The 20,415-nt window shown below is 39.3% G+C and overlaps 2 protein-coding genes across 14 annotated transcripts in view; one reads left to right on the forward strand and one right to left on the reverse strand.

The window, feature by feature from the left end:
* The window catches only part of ppfibp2b (PPFIA binding protein 2b), an 86,878-nt gene extending 86,273 nt beyond the window's left edge, over positions 1-605 (reverse strand). For 6 of the 10 annotated variants that reach the window (XM_044194875.1, XM_044194867.1, XM_044194862.1 and 3 more), the window contains exon 1: positions 402-605. The gene's annotated coding sequence lies outside the window, so the exon portion shown is untranslated. The remainder of the gene's footprint in view (positions 1-401) is intronic. The other 4 variants (XM_044194869.1, XM_044194866.1, XM_044194865.1 and 1 more) reach the window with 2 other exon arrangements.
* A 3,987-nt stretch (positions 606-4,592) lies between these two features.
* Positions 4,593-20,415, forward strand: part of arntl1a (aryl hydrocarbon receptor nuclear translocator-like 1a) — a 28,520-nt gene continuing 12,697 nt past the window's right edge. Inside the window, exons 1-8 of one of the 4 annotated variants that reach the window (XM_044192495.1) lie at positions 4,593-4,741; positions 14,788-14,962; positions 16,699-16,833; positions 17,381-17,528; positions 18,020-18,040; positions 18,261-18,293; positions 19,312-19,341; positions 19,982-20,139. In XM_044192495.1, the coding sequence (XP_044048430.1) occupies positions 16,788-16,833; positions 17,381-17,528; positions 18,020-18,040; positions 18,261-18,293; positions 19,312-19,341; positions 19,982-20,139 (436 nt within the window). In that variant the 5' untranslated portion in view covers positions 4,593-4,741; positions 14,788-14,962; positions 16,699-16,787. Of the gene's footprint in view, positions 4,742-4,922; positions 5,068-14,787; positions 14,963-16,698; positions 16,834-17,115; positions 17,529-18,019; positions 18,041-18,260; positions 18,294-19,311; positions 19,342-19,981; positions 20,140-20,415 lie in introns of those variants that run through there. The other 3 variants (XM_044192493.1, XM_044192494.1, XM_044192492.1) reach the window with 3 other exon arrangements.

The raw sequence follows: 20,415 nt of genomic DNA on the forward strand, positions 1-20,415 counted from the left end.
TATGCTAATGTCACTGCAAACTCACTATTGGGCACCACAGCACACATTTGAGTCCAAATATAATATTAAAGCTATATTATCATTGTTTTTCCTTAGGGACAATAGTCCATGAACCATGAAATCACTTTTACTGCTTTAAAAAAGGAAAAAGGAAACAATAAAAATAGCTTAAATAGCTCTTTCATGTTAAAACCGGCTTTATGGAGTAGTCTGTTGTTTGTTACACTCAAATGCTAAGTTTATATTAAACTTATCTCCTACAGTATCACTATAATATTCATATGAAATTCCCGTAGAAATGAACTAAGTGCGACTTTCCGACAGCAGTAGGCTAAGTTAACCTTAAAGTGCAGAACAGAAGCAGACTACTACAGTAAGTAGCCTCATGCAGTTATACTTACGAAATGCGACTCCTCTGAGGCTTTATCGAACTAAATCCTTTAATTTTGTTTGCGAGAGACACTTAAGATAAAGTGAGCACACAAACACACACACACACTCACACACATGCCCCTCACACACACATGAAACACACTCACACATGCAAGGTGCTCTGAGCTGTGGAGTTGTCCCTCGTCTGTACTCTCCGCTGCACTGAAGCGCGAGCTTCCTCAACTATCACCTTCCCTGTGATAGGCACGATGCCTTCACGAGCCCCTCGTAATATCTCGTGCGCTCAAGTGCCTGTCATTAGGTCCGCATTGGACATTTTTGTTAAAATAATGATTTGGGATATGGTGCGCAATAAATATATCTGTGAATTAAAACAGGTGTCATGTAAGTAGGCTACTTCCTTAACTATTACTTTAACGAAAGCAAAAATAATTAATTAGGCTACTTGCAATAAGTGTCTATTTATCAAGTACCGATCAAACAGACAGCAATGCACATAATACCAATCAATACTCAAATGCAGCAAAAAAATATAAATTACATACTTGTCCTATTGATATTCTAAGCTATTGTTATTCTTAATATGTTACTGATATTCTGACTAAGTCTTCAACATCGCATGTTGGCAACACAGACCTCATATACGGGCTAATTTAATTATTTCAAATATGTCCGACAGTACATGAAGGAAGCTAAATGTAGGCGATAATCCGAATAATTTGCTGGATAATTTGAATTTAGAGACGTTAAACTCCATACTGAATAAAACGCTCTTAAATTTGCCTACCTTACAACCTCCCATATTTTCACTGCACCTCAGAAAAAAGAGCTGAAGTGATCCTTTAAGAATACCACACAAAAGGCACAGAAAACAACTATAAACCTGTACTTTTGCGTCCTGTTGTTTTAATGTGACTCAACACTACCATCTAGTGGCATAATGTATGTTTGCAATATACAGCACTCGAACTATTTTCATCTCTTTTGAGAGGCCTATTTGTCTCTGATGTAACTGATTTGTATATGTCTGTCTAGAATGTTTCATGTAGAAAGTATATGTGAGAGTTAGGAATAGGTGCTACAGTAGGACACATATAATTGTTTAAGAGGGTGAGCAGTGTCATTTTTATATCATATGTGTTCTTATTTTTACCTGTCACACACTGAACAAATTGTTCCCTGCAGGTCCAGTAAACTTTATTTTGACCTTTACCAAACACTCAAAGTGTTTGGTTTTAAGTGAAAAAAGGGAGTTTGGATTTTGGCTGGGGACCCAGTCCCAGACAATTTTCTTTACTCACTGATTAATTTAATAATTTGGATCAGGGGATCCAAAGAAATACGCCAAATCAAGTTAAGCTGCTCTTACAAAACATGTGTGATTAAAGATGTGCTCTAGGGCACAAGCCAGAAGTATGTAAAGTATAAAGTCAGACCAGATTCAGGTACACTCCAGATTAGCTGGTTTCTCTTGGTGATGTCTCAATATATCATCTTCAGACTTGTGGAATCTTAATTTCTGTTGCCACAGATTGAATGAAAACTGTCATTGTTTTCAAGAAGAGGATGTGATCTGATAGAAATTGGTAAAAAAAATGTTTTTAAATAGAATGTGGTAATGAGACATAAATGACAGGAAAAGTAAAATACACTGTCCCAAAGGAATGCAATGTACTTAAATCATATAAATGTTAAGTAATATCAGGGAAAGCCGATGTTGATATTTTTTACTATGAATCACCACGGATTATAATATGATAAATTACTTGTACTGAGCCTTACAAAAAAACAGCAACTTGTTATCACAGGTTTCTGTTACTCCTTTAATTTTCATGTAATAAGGAACGGGAACAGGAACAAGTTTGGCAAACTGCTTTTGTCCGAAAGACATCAGTGAGATAACTGTTAAAAGTGTCACACCATTATTTTAACTAGAATATGAAAACAACAGCACAACATTTCTACACTCTTTCATTGTCTGGAATCCAACTGTGCATTGAACAATTACTGGCAGAATCACTCTCAGTCACTCCCTACTACGAACCGTCAACTGAAGACCAAATGCCCCAAAATATTCAAATTCATCCCTGAAATTGACTAACGATCACAATGACAGCAAACACACAGAAAAACTTGACTGAAATATAAATTGCAAATTTCATCCAAAAGAATTAGACATAGTTAAAATACCTATTGCTGCCATTTTAGTCTTGTAGGAGTAAATATGTGTACTTAGTATGACGTAAGTTATATGCAAATTCATTCCAAAATGACAAAAAACAAAAAGAAAGTAAATGGACAACGACACCTATTGCCCAGTAGTTAAAATCACTGCAACTGATGAGACCACTGCTTCACCCACATAACCTGTTTATAGAAATCATCCAGGTCAATGAGGCCTGAGATCAGTCCAGCTGTTGGGGAAGTACTGCATTTCTGTGAATATTCAATACATTCCTGCTTATTTCGCTTTACAATTATCAATAAGCACTTTACAAAAAGCAAAAGGCAGGATGCAGCTATGCGTTTCATATGGTCAGTCAAGTATTGCAGGTGTGGGATGACGACATGGGCAAACAGCACACTCTAAAGGGCAGCTAGTTAAAATAACAACAATACTGTATGCAGGATAACTAAAATGATGGCAGTTGAGATAGTAGAAGTAACTTACAATAATGTAAGCAATACCCCAGTCTGCGTGCTAAAACTTAAAACTAAAAGTAAAAAGTAAAACTTACAGCTGCAGAAATGACAGTGGAGGAAACGGATTTATCAAAACGTGAATAACAGTAACTTCTGGCCGTGACTCATCATTAGATAAGTAACAACAGTTTTATTTACCCAAGAGAAGTTACTGATGCAAGGTGTTTGGTGCATGGAAAACAGTGTGTCAGTAAATAAAAAGACCTTCATCACTGCACCTCATCTTTTCTATCTAACACAGCTGGGTAAGCCAAGTGAATTCCTGACCCACGTGAAATTACCAAGGATGCAAAGAAGTCCGGGCAAAAACCTTATCATTTAATAACCTTTCACTTTCTTACATCTGCCTCCTTCCTTTAAGTATTTTCATTTCTGAAATTTTTATATGCTTTGCTAGACTAAAATGCATGTCAGTTGGTTTGTGGCGATCTGATTAATAGCAAATTTGTTTCTGAATATACTGTACACACCACTAAAGCACAATATCAACACAAATGATTAAGAGTCTCAGGGCGGGTTCTGCATTATTACCTGTCTTGTCTACTTTTCTTCTAGAGGGGCCCTGTAGCAAAATTGACATGGTACATATTCCTAAATAAATTTGTGTTTTACTTAATTACCACAAACATGGGGTCAATAGGGGCCCACAACAAAGTTTTTGCCTCGGGGCCCCCCTAGTGGGTAAACACGACCAGAACTGTTTGGATAGTGTTGATCTCTGTTCCACTTCTACTTTATTTCTCAGTTTTCACATGAATGAAAAAAAATCACATCAATCCCATATGTGCATATTTGACCTTTTAAATGACACTGTTAGATTACAGTATTTATTTGTGTTTTCATGTTTGGACAGTAGGAGAGGTAAAATATGACCAGCAGGAGGCGTCAATGTGCACAGTGCAGGCAACTGCAGAACTTGACCCAAACAATGGAATATTTGCTTGTTTTATTGGATGTCTCCATTTAAAATAAGTTACACTAGTTACTCCAACAAAACACTAATGCCCTGATCCATTTTAGAATGCCAAGTTCACCGTCACCTGCTTTTGTAGGTCTACATTCAGACGGGTGACATAAAAGGACAAACCCGACTAAGGAGTGGAGAAACAATAAATGCATTTTTCTCAAATGGTAACACTGATTAACAGTACTCTGAAAACACTACAAGTTAAAGATTTTGTTATAAACATATATGTTTCTCCTTATATGTTATATCTCATATTGTCCATTCAATATAAGTAACTGAAGAGACCCAGGATCAAAGTAAATCCATTTAAAGTATCAAAGTACAATATAAGGCAATTAGGATCAGGGCCAGCTGCTGTTGTACGCTTACCATCTACATGACTCGTGACGCAGTGTTCTCCATACACAGAGGTAGCCTCTGCATTCCGTTCTACTCTGGCTGTCATTGGTCAACTAGCACGCCCGTCATATTTTCCCAACCTGAACTTGTGTCTGATTGGCTAGAGGGGCACCTACGGCGGTAGCACAAACGCCATTGGTTGAAAAACTAGGTTAGTGGTCCGACAGGCATGACGATGAAGAGAAACTGGGTCACCGATCGAAAATCGTTTATGTCACAGTTCTGTGGGTTGCTGTACCAGCGGCTTTCAATGGATAGACTAATCTCACTGGACTTATTGTGAGTATACAATGAAAACAAACCTAAGGGTTATCGATATTGCATCTCGGTGATGTTGCTGGGTTTCAATCCATGATGGATATCGTCGATGTTTTCCCAGCGATGTGGTCATGTCAGTGTGGTTTTCTAGAGCAGGAGGAGGGACGTTAGCTCGCTGGCCAAGTCTTGACAGTTAGCGTTCCTTAGCTAGCAGCTGTATGCTAATATTAGTCAACGAGACTAAATGCTATTATGGATAAAATGTGGGGAAACCGCCGCCAGTATGCCAGGCTAGCTTTAACTGTTGTCAGCAATTACCGGGGCTCTAAGGAAGCTCGTGCTCGTAGGTAAGTGCCGGCCCGCAGGCTTGTTAAACGTTAACTAAACGTGACCTAAGTGCGAGCGACTAAGTGAACAATGCTAGCACGCTAGCTATGTAAACAGGCCGTTGTGGGTATCTGACACACGGTTCCTTCGACAGCATCGACCGTGCTGCGATAACTTCAAAGCTCCTATCGTATATCTCTACAGATAACACAGTAACGTGTGGTTGCTACCCATCCCGAGACCATAGCTGGTTCGACAGTAGGCTTATGTTTGGTTATGAAATATCGTGACACAGTGTTGGCATTGGCAGTGGAAATGTGTCAACCGCTCGGTTTCTGCAGTCTCTGCAGTGGTTGCCAAAAGATGATCATGATTATTGGGCTTTGGTCACATCGTGCACCAGGCAGTCAGTGCCTTTTTGTTGTATGATTTGCAGCAGATGATACCAAACAACTGGTTTTCATGAGGAGGGTTCCTGGAGGTCTCCAAAAGGATGAGGAATAGTTGCTTTTCATTGTTATTTAATCTTCTGAGTCATACTCACCAGCGTGGATCCTCACAGATTGGACGTTTTTGGGGACAGTCTTTTCGAGTGGGGGTGCTTGGTCTGTTGTGGTTCCATTTTGGGATCCTTGATGTGAAAACCGTCTGTCAATTGTTAATTAACAGTCTACAGTGGCTTTTATTTTTATGTTTATTTTGCAAGATTTTAGTTATCTTTTATATTGGCTGGAATGATAAATGTGCAACTTGTGCTTTCAGATTTCTGTAAATATCTACCTCAACAGTAGTGTTATCAGTAGTTTATGTATTAACCTTTTCATGACAAGAAATACATCCGCTGTGAACTTCAGCAACCTACATTAGTGCTTATCACTATTGATCGATGTTGCCACGAAAACATTTTGACAACAGAAGTTTGTTGTGATTCAGCAAGTGTCCCTGAAAAAAATAGTCCAGAGGTCAATGAGATGGGGAAGAATTAAGGGAAACATTAGGAAAAAGGATGTTGACTAGCTTCTACACTTGTAGTCAGCTTGTCCCCCTCACCATGACTTATAATGTATAATAATGAGTTAATATATATATATATATATATATATATATATATATATATATATAATAGGAAACTCTGAGTCATGCAGAAAACCCAGTGGAGCACACATTTTTGTCAGTAGCTGTAGGTGGTATTCTTCTGTGGTGTATCTAAGAGTTCCGATGATGATATTAGGTTACAGGCTGATGTTGGGCTACCCTAGAGCCGAGTGATTTTGGTTATTGTAATGTGATGAAACTGAAATGTTGTCTTTTTCTGGTCTCACAATGGCTACATTACGGATTATTAGACTGTTCATGCTGAGCGAAATGACTCTCTGTTTCTGTCCTACCCACCTGTTATTACTAGTTTTCGCGCATCTCGCCAAATTATGGATACTGAGGTATTTAATACTGTGATATTTGATGCTTGCTGCCTGTATCACTCAGCTCAGTGGATGCAAATGTTTAGCAATTTTCTTGAGGGGCTGTCAGCCATCTTGATCAATGGTTGATTTATTATAAAAATTACAAAATGCATTCATTTTTCAGATGAAAGCTTTATTCAAAACAGTAGGCATTTGCCATTTCCAGAGAAAAACCGAAGTAAATGAGTACCTGAGTCATATATTTATATAAAGGCAAGTGCACAGCCCTACACATCCACACAAGTGTTTTCAATCATTCTGGCTGATTAGACTTCAACTTGCATATGTTGACATAGGCAAAGCTGTGCTGGGATTTATGAGGCAACCAAAGTCAATGTACTTGTCAATGTACTGCCATCAGACCAGATTTCGCAAGGCAAAATATACTTTGGTGATGATGTGAAGAGCAGGGAGGACAAGAAATAGCATGGGCAGGGTTATAAGCATAAACTGCATGAGCTAGCATGGTTAACTGGCTAACAACAGCATTTCACAAGTTGAAAATTCACAGGTTCAATCAATCAGATTGAAAGTGCATGACGCAAACAGGGCGTGATCAGCTCATGACGAGAAGTGGATATGTCTCGCCCCCTTCGTTGACAAAATGATTGGGGAACAGACGTATATTAGTGTGACTGCACCTTTTTTTAGATTAATAATTGTACAATTTGTCCCAACCTAACAGGACAGTCAGAGAAATGTAATTTTAACACTGTACATTTACATGAGAGGAAGTGTATTAAAGCAAAGTAATTGAAAACACATGGTGTTGTATCATGGATTGTAGGACCATGTTAATCAAATGGTCAAAATAAATTCAAAATCTTAAACATAATTCCACAGTTTACTGGAGGACATAAACTATTTAAGCCAAAACCTAACCCCTTCTTGTATCAATGAAAAGGGCTGATGCCTAGAAATGCCTTTTAATAAATAGAAAAATGACATTGGCTGCCCTGAACTCCTGAGAACAGCCTTAAAGGAAAAGTTTGATGTTTTGGGAAATACCTTTGCCGGGAAAAAACTTTTGGAAATACTTTACCTTGCCGAGAGTTAGATGAGATAATGGCAGTAACACTAACTGGTCTTGGCAGAGAAATAGTTTGGCACATACCCTCCCTGTAAAACGGCAAATTATTGTTTTTACACTTGGGTTTTTGTATGGATTAAACAAACGAGATACGTGTTAATTAGTGAGCTTTACAGATGCTGTTAGGTGGACTTTGTTACCTTTGGTGAGAGCCAGGCTAGCTGTCTCCACCTGCCTCCAGTCTTTGTGCTAAGCTAAGTTAGCTGGTTGCTGGCAGTAGCTTTGAATTTACCGTACAGACATGACATGGTATATTTTTCTTAATTTCCCAAAGTGTCGGACTATTCCTTTAAATCTTACAGGCGTTTATGTAAGAATATGGGCATTGGGCAAGGGATTGCAAGAAAGGACAAAAGCAGCAGCTGCGGTGAGCTTGTTAGATGAGGAGCTGCAGGCAATAGGTGCTTTCTTCAGTTTGGATGAACTCAAACTTCAAACACATCTTCAACTGTGCCGTTCCTGGCATATGGAAAACCACTGTCTCCATGCCCGCTTCACAGGCTCTGACCACAGTTGCTCTGGCACAGTTATCTGGAGTGTAACTGTTTGGAAATGTAGTAGAAATCCAACCACTGAAATCACCCACATGGACACAACTGATTATTTTGAGCCAGCTTTGCCAATTGTTGTTTGATATATTCTTACTTGCTCTATTTCTTAATGGTTATAAGAAGTCATCAATTATCAAAAAATCATTAATGTCCCTAACAATAACAAATAATTTGTGGAGCTCTGTTGTGGTATTTGCCCTGCCTTACAACTGTATTCAGTTTAAACATTAAAAACATCAAAAAAGTTGTGTATCCAGAGGTTCATCCAGGAAAGCAGTTTAAAATGCCCTCCAGGAGGCATTGGCAGAAATGAATCAGCATAAACAAGGAGCTCCTGCCAAGTCAAATAAGGCAGGATATTGGCATAATGTCTAATACTAGATAAGAGGTGGTTTAAGCCACTATTATTGGCCACGTGCTTTGGTTGAACAGATCAAACACATCCTGAGGCCCCATAATCACAGATATGTGTTGCTTAGGAAAAACTATTAGGAGACAAACAATGTGACCCCCAGTGTTCAGGTCGCACTTTCTTTCCTTGTCGCATCGAACAAGGTAAAAATGTTGAAATGTGTGGTGTAATTGCAATGGTTTGACTTGTGATGATGATGTTTGTGTGTGTCTTTTAGTAGACTTTTAGTACTGTTTGCTCTCAACTCTAGAGAGTAAATACAGTAAATGATTGGCTTCTGCATTTATAAAACTCTATTTTTTTATTTCAGGCATACATTTTCCCTTTTCAAGGCCTTACACATCCATGGTACATCCAGACAGGCTACCTCCGATCTTACCAGCCTACACAGGCTGCTGCTATCCACTGTCCACCTATTATAATCTCATCTGATATCACCCCCAATCCTGCCTTGTGGATCACCCGCTCAGGGATTCTTTGAGCAATTTTTCTGCCGTTACTCTGCCTGAACTCGCAGACATCATGTCTCTTATGAGAGTATCCTCCAGCCCTCTGGACAAAATCCCAACTAGGTTTTTATTGGAAGTCATGGATTGTATTGCGCCCCTTTTGCTAATTATTTTTAACAGCTCGCTGTCTACTGGCTGCGTCCCAGATTACTTTAAAACTGCTTGTGCCCAGCCAGTCCTAAAAAAATACATCCCACCCTCCTGGATAACTATCGCCCAATCTCCAAACTGCCTTTTATTTCGAAGATTCTCGAAAAACATGTATCTAAGCAGCTTCTTGCTGCTGTGGAAAACAATAATACCTTTTGAAAAGTTCCAATCTGGCTTTCGTCAGCACCACAGCACTGAGACAGCCCTTCTCAAAGTCACTAATGACCTTTTAATGAATGCAGATGCAGGCATGTGTTCAATTCTTGTGCTGCTGGACTTAAGTGCTGCCTTTGACACAATTGATCATGGTGTTCTTTTAGATAGACTGAGCCACTGGGTGGGCATATCTGGCACTGCACTAGACTAGTTCTCATCTTATCTGTCCAATAGGAAATTCTGTGTCAGCATTAATAACTTCATGTCATCCTTTTTCCCATATCAAGTACGGTGTGCCTCAAGGTTCAATTCTGGGACCAATACTGTTCTCCTTATACATGCTTCCCTTGGGTGATGTCATCTGCAGACATGGTATTTCTTTTCATTGTTATGCGGATGGCACTCAGTTGTACCTGACCTTAGTATGCTGAGTTTTCTGCAGGACTGCCTGTCTGACATAAAAAATTGGATGCCGATACATTTTCTTCAGCTCAACTCAAATAAAACTGAAATCCTTGTTATTGGGCCCCAACATATCACTAAACAAATACTGCTATCTCCTGGTAACCTATCACAACATATCAAGCCTGTTGCCAATCTTGGTGTATCTAAATCTATTTTAAATCTTAGTGATGCAGAAACTGTTGTACATGCTTTTATCTCCTCACACCTCGATTATTGTAACAACCTGTTCACTTGTCTTAATCAAAAAACTTTAAAACGACTGCAGACTGTACAAAACTCAGCTGCTAGGCTATTAACCAGGAACAAGAAGTACGACCACATCACACCTGTTTTAGCCTCTTTACATTGGCTCCCTGTTTGTTTTAGGATTGATTTTAAGATCTTATTGATTACTTTTAAGGCTCTTTATGGCCTGGCTCCAGACTATATTTTAGACCTTGTAATCCCTTATGAACCTTCACGTAGTTTGAGATCTTCGGGCAGGGGTCTTCTGTCTGTTCCTGAGTCCGGGATGAAAACTAAGGGGGGCAGAGCTTTTGCTATCTGGGCCCCCGAGGCTCTGGAACAACTTGCCCGAAGAAATTAGGTTGTCTGAGTCAGTGTCTTCTTTTAAGTCTCTTCTCAAAACACATTTTTATCGGAAAGCATATCCTGATTTTACCTGAGGTGTCTGTTTATTTTATTGCTTTTGTGTATTTTATTTCTTTAGATTTCATCATTCACGTGGTATTTTATTTCTCTTGTTGTGAAGCACTTTGTACTTTGTTTTGATAAGTGCTCTATAAAGTTTTTTTATTATTATTATTATTATTATTATTATTATTATTATTATTATTATTATTATTATTATGTTATCATCATGCAGCTAAACAGAGTGGATTGTATCTTGGAATAAAGGAAACAGTTAGCAGTTTGATGTGATTAATGTAGCAAGTTTTGTTTACTAGTATAAACATTTATTGTCCCAGACCGGATAATCAGACTTTGAAGCTGATATAGCTCCAACACTAAGTAAAATCAGCTCCTGTATCGTTTCACTCGCTGTAATTTCTGTGGTTGCCATGGTTACACAGGGAGCCACTACAGCAAGTAGAAAAGGTTGAATAATCATAAACTCTGAATGCAGCGGCAAAGAGCAGTGCTTGTTCCCGAGAGCCGCAGCCGCCCTCCTCTCTTTGCCGCTGTAACTGCTTGCTGCCTGAAAGCACCTTTTAAAGTTACTCAGATATCATGATGTTCAGACTATCTTCCAATGTATTGCAGAATCACTTGTGCTGTGATACTGGTGCTATGGGCAAATTATGCTGAGTATTGTATTGTGAGTTGCCCTGTGATTCCCAACCCTGCCTACCTAGTACAGAGGCTGCAGTTTCATTTCACATTTTAAATGCATTTATTTTACAGTGACCTTGTTATAAGGAACATTGATGCAGAATTTTGAGAGTTCCTGCAGAGTGAAGCAAATGGATTAGGAATCGGCTGAAAACTGTGAGTGGGCGTTGTAATGAAAAATTTGACTTCTGTTCCTTCTCTTTTTTCTTGCTCGCTGAGATTATCTCGTATTGGCTGCTTTCAGTGTCAGTCTTTGGGTGTGGTCATATTTTGGACTAAAATGGAAAGTTGGTGATCAAATCACTAGTGGACAGCTTTAAGTACAGGTGTGAAAGCAACTAGACTGCCCCAAGGATGCACTGGCTTCTCTGAATGTGGTGGGTGGTCATGGACATGTGACGACATACATTGTATAGTGTAAACCGAAATGCATTGCAGATTGCACTAAAGAAGCGCTTAGTTAACCTTACAGTATGTGTAAAGACATAAGACCTTTCTCATGAAGCTGATGTCCTCATGCTTTTAAACTTTTATAGAGCGCACCCAAGGTACAACATTAGCATTCATTTGGAGTCGTGTTTCTGACCACCAGACAAACATCAGCCCACTCGTTTGGTGCTGGCAGGTAACGTGCAGTGGGTTCATCAGAACCTTTTCATTAAAAACTGGCTGCCTTCTGCTGCTGGAAATGAGGGTGATGAGAGCGGTGAGACTGAACCAAACACTAAAATTGCAGGCTGTAAAACCAACAAACAATGAGCTTAAAGATGCTAAAACGCGCCGTAGAGCCAAGGGGAACTGCTGAGTCGGGTGATAATTTTCTGTGGGTTAAGTACTATGAGCAACGCCTTTCCCATTACTCAGTTCTTTGATCTGTTATTAATATAAGAGTGTTGAGGCTGAACCTGACAGAGGATGCTCAGCTAAAATGTGTGCAAAAATTGCATCAGGCCAATTTCATGCTGAAACACATGAGTTGATGAATCGTTTGATTATTTGATAAGTCTAATTAACATAGTTAAACCGAAAAGCTTGCTTTTCTGATTCCTTTGATATCGTCACAAAATTAACTGTTGGGTTTTAATTTTTGCACCTTTTTAAACTAAATACTGCTCCAACAGCTTAGAGCTAAGTACATAAAGGCTGGAAGAGCTTCCTTATTGTTTTGTATTCATCATGCACTTGTGGCTCTCAGTAGCAGTTATGTTGATAATAAAACTACACCACACCAGTGGTGTTGGCAACTTTCAGTAAAGTGCGGTCAGCTTCAGTGTTAGATAGCATGGCTGCACCACAAAAATGTGAATCATTTCAAAAAGCTTAGGCTACAGCTATTATAAGCACAGAAGGTAGAGTGAGCCAAACTAGCATGACTAAATTTGTGTACTCTCTGCCAACATTGGTTAATGGCTCTGCTGCACAGCCCTTTATATCCCCTTTGCACACAAATTAAATTAATTTCCATTAATAATTATATATATTTGTTTATAGTAAAAAGTATTGGTATTGATACTGATATCAATAAAAATGTTTTCCCACCTTTTTCCATCACTGGTTAAGGTGGAAGTGTTTGTGATTGAACAGGCTTACTGGCTTCTTCATGACTGTGTGAGTGGGTGTAGAGTGTAGAACAGGGATACGAAGCTCTATGGCTTGCTGACTCACTGACGAAGAAGTAGGTGGTGGTTGGAAATTAAGGCTGGCTGGTTTTGAGACCATAGAGACTGGCTGACCCAGTTTCCACTCTAGCACCAGTTCCTTTCAGTGTTCAATCATGACATAGTGGTTTTCCCCCTCTAGCCCAGAGCTTTGTCCCAGTAAAAGAGCTCACAGAGCCTGTCCTAACCTACTCTGCTGCCTTCTACCTCAACAGTGCTTCTTCAGCTTTGCATTTTGTTGTCACTGCAAATTAAACTTTTAGGTTGCCCACAACACAAATCAGTCACAGTTTCTGACTGGCTTTTATTGTGTCGTAATTTTTCTTAATAAAGGTTGTTCAGTCTTACATTACTAAGAATGCAATATTGTGTAGCCTGGTGTTTGTCTGACTAGCAAACTGATGCATGCACCTGATAACTATGGCTGCACACTGTGTACTACTGCTACTACTACTACTACTACTGCTGGATTTTCATCTGCAGACATAGTTAGGAAATAGTTTACAAGTAGTTTAGGAAAGTGACTCCTACTTGACTAACCCAAAATACACAATAGAAGCGGTAGCTGCAGTGGCGTGTAAAAGGTACAGAATTATCCATCTGTTAATGTTGTCAATTAATGTTAGCCAATCCCCTACCTGAATAAGGATTGCCCAATCATAGCTTTGCTACCATAACTAGGTACAGCAGCTATCAAGGTTTGGATTTCTCCACAAGTAGTGTGCATTGTAGTAGCAGCGATACTCAGCACTTTGCAACTTTCTGCATTCAAGAGTTTTGAGGGTGGTGTCTTTTTTTTTTTTTTTTTTTTTTTAACCTTTCAAAAACAAAAAAACACGAGCTGAAATGTAAGGAATGGAACGTAAGCAAACACATCAGTTAGTCCTCTTCCTAATTGTCCTCCTCAGTTTCCTCTTCTAACTTTGTATTTTAGCAGCCAAACAGGGTTATGAAATAATAATAATGATAATACATTTTTTCTTATCATACATCATATATAATACTAAGACTAACTGACTCTACACTGCAGTACAAGAACAATTCTGCTCCTTCCCTGTCTTATACATGGATCATCAGCTCGTGAGGATGCTGACGCTTTGCCTGGGACATGCAGCTTTAGCCTCAGTCTTTAGCATAATATTATGTACGCAGCCATCAAGTGCAAAAATAAGAGACATTTTAAAGGGTTTAAAATTAATTAACTGGAAAATAAAAAAGTTATCCGGAGACAGCGTTCTCAACCATTCTCATGGAGCAAACGTTAGCTTAATTAGCTAGCTACAGCTGATGAAATTTGCAAAAATCAACAATCACAGGCTATAAATGAGAATCAGAAATTACTACGGATTTTGAAAAATGGTTATGTGCTGTGTGAAAATGGAAAGCTTGACAGCCGTAACATGGCCTTATTATGGCCATCACTGTTGTCAGAACCAGATGAGCTGTCAGGTGCTGTTATGGCCTTCTAGGCTACTCAGCAATCTCCAAAAATTAGAAAAAGACTAGAAAGGAAAAATGTGTAGTGCTGAGTCTTTAAGTTGGAACCACTTCAGGTTTTAAGGTTATTTAAAACGTATTCACATGTTTCCAAGATCGGGGGTGCTTTTGCCGTTATAGTATTCATAAATGGCAGGGGTAGCGAGTTAGTAATACAGAAATTGTCAGTAAGCTTTGAAGTGCTTTGAAGAGCAGCAACCATGCAAATTCAGGTTTGCATACGAGTACAAGTTAAAACAGAGAATAGAGAAAACTGGCCCAGATTCAGTTATGACATTTTTCAGGTCAGCAATAGTGAACATATTTTGCTTTGAATCAAGTTTTGTGATGTTACGTACATATATGGTCTTTTATGTGGATATTTTCTGATTTATTTAATTTTTTAAATATTTTTAGATTTGTGAAAGATTAAATTTGCTCTTGACTTTCACTGACTTTTCTCTTTGGTTCTTTCCAGGGCTAGACGGGTTGCACCAGCTGCTTAAGGATCAGACCATAACGGGCCAGACTGACCACATCAAAACGGATGAAACTAGGTCAGGCTGAATCAAACCAAATCAGAACGGAGCAGAGCAGACTGATCCAGACTATACTAGGCCCGTCCAGGAGACCTGTTCCAGTTTCCTATCCAGGTAACTGAACCAGTGCTGTTCTCTATGTGCAGGCTGTTCCCACTTATATTTCAGAGAGCTGAATTTGAACCAAGGAAGGCTGCCCACGGATCTCATGCATCAGTCTGACTCATGTGAGAACTGCCAGAGAGTTGAATACATTAACAGAAAATACAGAGATTTTTGCTGCTTACTCATCCTGCCAAGTTATAGAGTCATATAATGATAGCTAGCCTTTCCTGAAAACGAATAATGTCCTCTGGCACCACTGTTGATTCTGAGTAAAGCCGGGCTCAGACTACAGGAGTTTTAGGCCGATTTATCCCCGATTCACCTTCCCAACAATCAGAGGCAAAATCTGTTTTGGGACCTTGGTCGGTACCGATGTTCGGCCAAGATGATCTGGTAATGTGAGGGGTTTACAGATCCAGTCTTAAACCTCCCGAACTGCTCGCAGACTCATCGTGGGGCGTTCCGATAATATCAAACATGTTTGATATTTAGGATTTAAAATCTGGATGATTACGTCAGTACTTTCAGTGCAGGACCACAATAGCCAATGAGAGAGACGGAAGCATTACAAGCCGGGAGCAGCTGACGGTGTTGCCAAGCAATGATAAACATTCCAACCCTTGAGGCTAAAGTTAGCTAGCATACTACTGTTGACAGATATTAAAACTGACAGTTAAAACCTCACCTCCAGTCCTCCGTGTTGACTGCGTCTCATTTTTTCTTCCAGATTCGTGCCTTCTGCTTTTATTTTTTCTCACTGCAAAGTCTTACTACAGCATGTTGTTGCCCCACGTCAGTCTCTGTTTTGTTTACATCTGCTTCCCCATGAGATCACGCGAGGTGGGGCATCGCTTCCTCTGGCTCAGTAATCTTAATATTATCCTGTAGTGTGTGATGCGCCATTATTTTCAAATCTTATAGTGTGAGCATGTTTGAGATTAGAGAGAAGAACATCTGTGAAGTTTCTCCTCATGTGCGTGATCCAACCCGATTTCAAAATCGGTTAGGATTTTAAAACGCCTGTAGTTTGAGCCCAGCATAACTGACATCAAAAGCTTGATGGTCATTGTACATGAGGCAACTAACTCTGAATAAACAGTTCCCCACATCCAACCTACTACTCTGGTTATTTAAATGGCTTAAGATGAGGCATAACGTTCACAAAATCTGACTGTTCCTCAATATTACAACATTAGTCGAACATTGTCCCAGCCTGTGAGATAATAGACGCTAGCCACATTATCCCCGCAACATGCTAACGCCAAGTTCAACAGGCTCTCCTGCAAAATAAACAGTGAAGCAACATAAAAATGGCTAAACTTACAGCACTTGGTATCGATCCATCTTTGAGCTTCAGTTTTGAAGCAAATTCTGCTTTGTTTGTTAATCTGCATAAAAGTTGGTCAGATTCAGTGGAGAAAATACCACAAGTAAATTTGAATGCTTGTCAAGGCTGAAATTAGGGAATTGGAACACAAGTGACACATCACTATGATTTTAGATTTACGTCTTTCATGTAACTGATATTTTATGACCCCCAAATCTCCTTGGAAAATAATAACTGTGACATACAGTATTTCTATACCTGCAGTTACTGAAACTATGGTGGCTTGCTTCCTGTTTATTCTGCCTCCACATTTGACCTAGATGGCAAAATGTTTGCCGCATTTGTCCAGGCAACTGCAACTGTGTGTCTGTTTTCTTTCAGTGTTTCAATTATTTAATTTTTTTTTTCCTTTGCACAGTTTTAGAATGGCTCCTCTCCTGCTGGGACTGAACAGATAATTTAAAACGTGATGTATTGCTGTGTTCACAGTTGAGGGCTTAAGAGTGGATGGAAGGAGATGATTTTAACACAGAGGCTGTGATGAACATCTGTGGTGAGTGTGATTTCATAATATTGTGCCTTTAAACAGGGACACTCCCTGTTAGAACATGTTGTTTTTCACCCATCCTAAGGAATATCTATTATCTTTTTATTTCCTTCTATGTATCAGCTCTCTCAGCGATGCATGCCTGAAACTTGCCTAACTGTGGATATTTCCACTGAGACTCCTTTGATCCTCACCTTTAACCTTTAAATTTTATTTCTTGTCATCCAAATTCTGCAGTCAGTAAAAATAACATGACTAATCCTGCACATGCCTTTATTAGTTGGCACTTTATTTACATATTTGAACACGCACCCATTATGATCAACAGCCCCTCATGATTAATACTGTTACCTGTTGCCGTGGGAGCCTGCAAACCTAATGTTTTGTGGCAATGTAAACAAATGTAAAGAAAGCGTGTTTTCTACCTGCCCACACTATAAAACAATTGTCAGTTATTACAAAAACCTGTACCCTGCCCATTTCTTACCTACTCCATTCAGAAAAGTCAGTTGGGAACGATTAGGCGGAATAATAGAGGTTTTTGTCTCTGCAGATGACCTGATGGCAGACCAAAGGATGGACATCTCGTCTACAATGACTGACTTCATGTCCCCCGGCTCCACCGACCTCATCTCCAGCTCCATCAGCACACCTGGCATGGACTATACCCGCAAGAGGAAGGGCAGCACCACCGACTACCAGTAAGGACACCAGGAAGGAGAGAGAGAGAAGGAAAGCCAGAAATTGAGGGAAAAAAAGGAAGAAGGGAAAGAAATAATGACAAGTGAATAAGGATGAAATAAAGAAAGGAAAGTGAAGAAAAAAATTATACAAAGGAAACAACAAATGGCAAAAGAGGAAAGTAGGGGGCCTGGAAAGCAGTGAGGAAAGAGAAAGAAAGATTGAGAAAGAATACAACGGAACTAAAAGATAAATGAAAGGAAGGCAGACTACACAGCATTTTTTGCCTCATTAACCTCATGACTGATTGTAGAGAACCAAAATTTACAATGTGTGTGAGTTAATCACTCCTGTAATAGTTCTGACTGTGCAGGGACTGTCACGGTCCCTATAAAAGTCACTGTCAGTCAGTGTTGTTTTACATTACACATTGTAAATAAAATTAAATTAAATCACATTTTTTAATACCTAGATGACAGAAACTAATTACTGAATTTGTGTTTCTTTGCAGAATTGATGGCTTCTCATTTGAGTAAGTGCAAACATGACTCGATGTTAATAGATTTGGCACAACATTTAATTTATCAAAATCAGAAATATCAATGACCCACAATTGATTTTGCTCCATGAAATATTGAAGAGACTGAAAAACAAACCTACTGAACCCAGTGAACCCATATGCCTTAAACCTTTATTTCAATGTACTCTGATGTTCTTGTTAAAATTAATATCTCCTGTCTTTTCCTCCTCAGTGACATGGACCCAGACAAAGATAAACTGGGAAGGTAAGAGGCCATCATTACCATGGTGATAAAGCAGGCCCTTTAATCTTGAGTATTGTTGTACTGTAATTTTATCCCATTCCTTGCTGCTGAAATGATCCAGTTTCCCTTTTAAATCCCAGTTTAAAGAGTTGGTTCACCCAAATCATAAGATGCATATTTTCTCACTTCTATCTAGATATCTAGTGATATCTATCAAAGCAGATAGTTTTGTTTTTATTTGTCCAAGATCTACCTCTTGAGATGTCTGATGGCACACTAATACAACCAAGGTGAATGGGATTTTGTTTGTGGTGATCACAGGATTGGAAAATGACATTTAAACTTTTTGATCTCTTTCTAGAAAATCTCTTTCCTGGTTACTCTGAATAATTCACAGACCTCACTGTCAACAATTTTCATTAGACCTACTTTCTTCTGTCTACATGAAAACTGGGCAAATAAAACAAACTGTCTCATGACAAGATATGACTAGAGGTAAATTAAGTTGAGTTTAACTGGTTTAAAAGGGAAAGTGGATAACTGAAACCTTTAAACTCTAGACTTCTCAATGCTGTAAATATCCTAAATTTCTTTTAATCTGCTCAGATCAGGAAAATCAAGAAATCTATCATTCTGTGTAGGATGGATGTGTGTGTGTGTGTGTGTGTGTGTGTGTGTGTGTGTGTGTGTGTGTGTGTGTAGTGGGTGGGGCGGAAATTCACACTTTTACATAACAGTGTGTGTGTGAGAGAGTGTGAAGAGGTTTAATATCACGTCATATTTGTAATACATCAGTCATTAGATTGTACAGTCAAATATAACCCCAGCGCATTACTCTTGTTGCATAAGCTTCAGTGCTGTTATAAGCAGCAAATGTGAACCTGTGAGGTTAGCTGTGGCCCCATTCCGCCCTCCCTTTCCCTTCCTTTAAAATACCCCCTGTCCCATAAATTTAAACCTCAAACCTTGGAAATTAATTCTTTCTGAAACATTCCCTTTTAGCCAATTTCCCCTCTCTAATATTTCTTTGTCTTTGCAGTGACCAACAGGGCCGGATTAAGAATGCCAGGTATAAAATCGCTCTCTCTCTCTCTCTCTCTCTCTCCCTCCCTCCCTCCCTCCCTGCCTTCTAATCGCTCTTACATGAATTAAATGTCACTCTGTCTGATTGGGGACAGAGAGAGCTTTGTGTACGTTGAAAATAAGAAACTTTATACATTGAAGTGTATGGACCCGAGCATTATGTGGAACTAAGGGACTGTAAGAACATACCTAATGGCTAATGACAAGCTCTCTTTCTCTTGCGTGGAAAGAATTCTCCCTTGCAGTAGCAGCTAGTGAGGATAGACCCTCGGATGTGTTCCTACAGCCCTGAAGGATAGACTCAACACCAAAAATGGCATTTCATCTTTCAACTTCAGAGAGCAGTGTTTTCTTAGCGTTGAGCTAGCTGATTTATATCATGTTAGATAAGACTATGATGGATAATCCGCAGTGCAAGAATACAGCCTGTTGAAGGATAACTTGCCTGATTTTGCATCCCTGCTGCTTGCAGTTTTAGGATTCTGTTGTTTTTTTTAATACAACAGGTGAAATGCAATCAAAATCCTTTTTGTAGATATTTTTTATTAGGATTTATGCCAGCAGGATGGGAAAAGGGGGAGAATAATCTGTAAGTCTGTTAATATCTGGTGCTTCTTCCTCCACAGAGAGGCTCACAGCCAGATCGAGAAGCGTCGCAGGGACAAGATGAACAGCTTCATCGACGAGCTGGCGTCACTGGTGCCCACCTGTAACGCCATGTCCCGCAAGCTAGACAAGCTGACGGTCCTGCGCATGGCTGTCCAGCACATGAAGACACTCAGAGGTTAGGATAAACTAAATCGCTGAATATTGGGAGATGGCTCAATGTATGAGGGTATAGGTAAGCTGTGGTTGGTACTGTAGACTAATAGAGATTGGATCAGAGAGAGAGCTGCAACGATCAATCACTTAATCAATTAACAAAAACAAGAATGTTTAAATATGTCATCTTCAGCTCTGGGAAATAGTGATGGACGTTTTTCCCTAAGCAGTGATATTTTACTGACAAAACAATTAATTGAGAAAGGCAGATTAATCGATATTGAAAATAATTGTTGGT

The sequence above is a fragment of the Siniperca chuatsi genome, linkage group LG4, assembly GCF_020085105.1.
Source record: "Siniperca chuatsi isolate FFG_IHB_CAS linkage group LG4, ASM2008510v1, whole genome shotgun sequence".
Taxonomy (NCBI): domain Eukaryota; kingdom Metazoa; phylum Chordata; class Actinopteri; order Centrarchiformes; family Sinipercidae; genus Siniperca; species Siniperca chuatsi.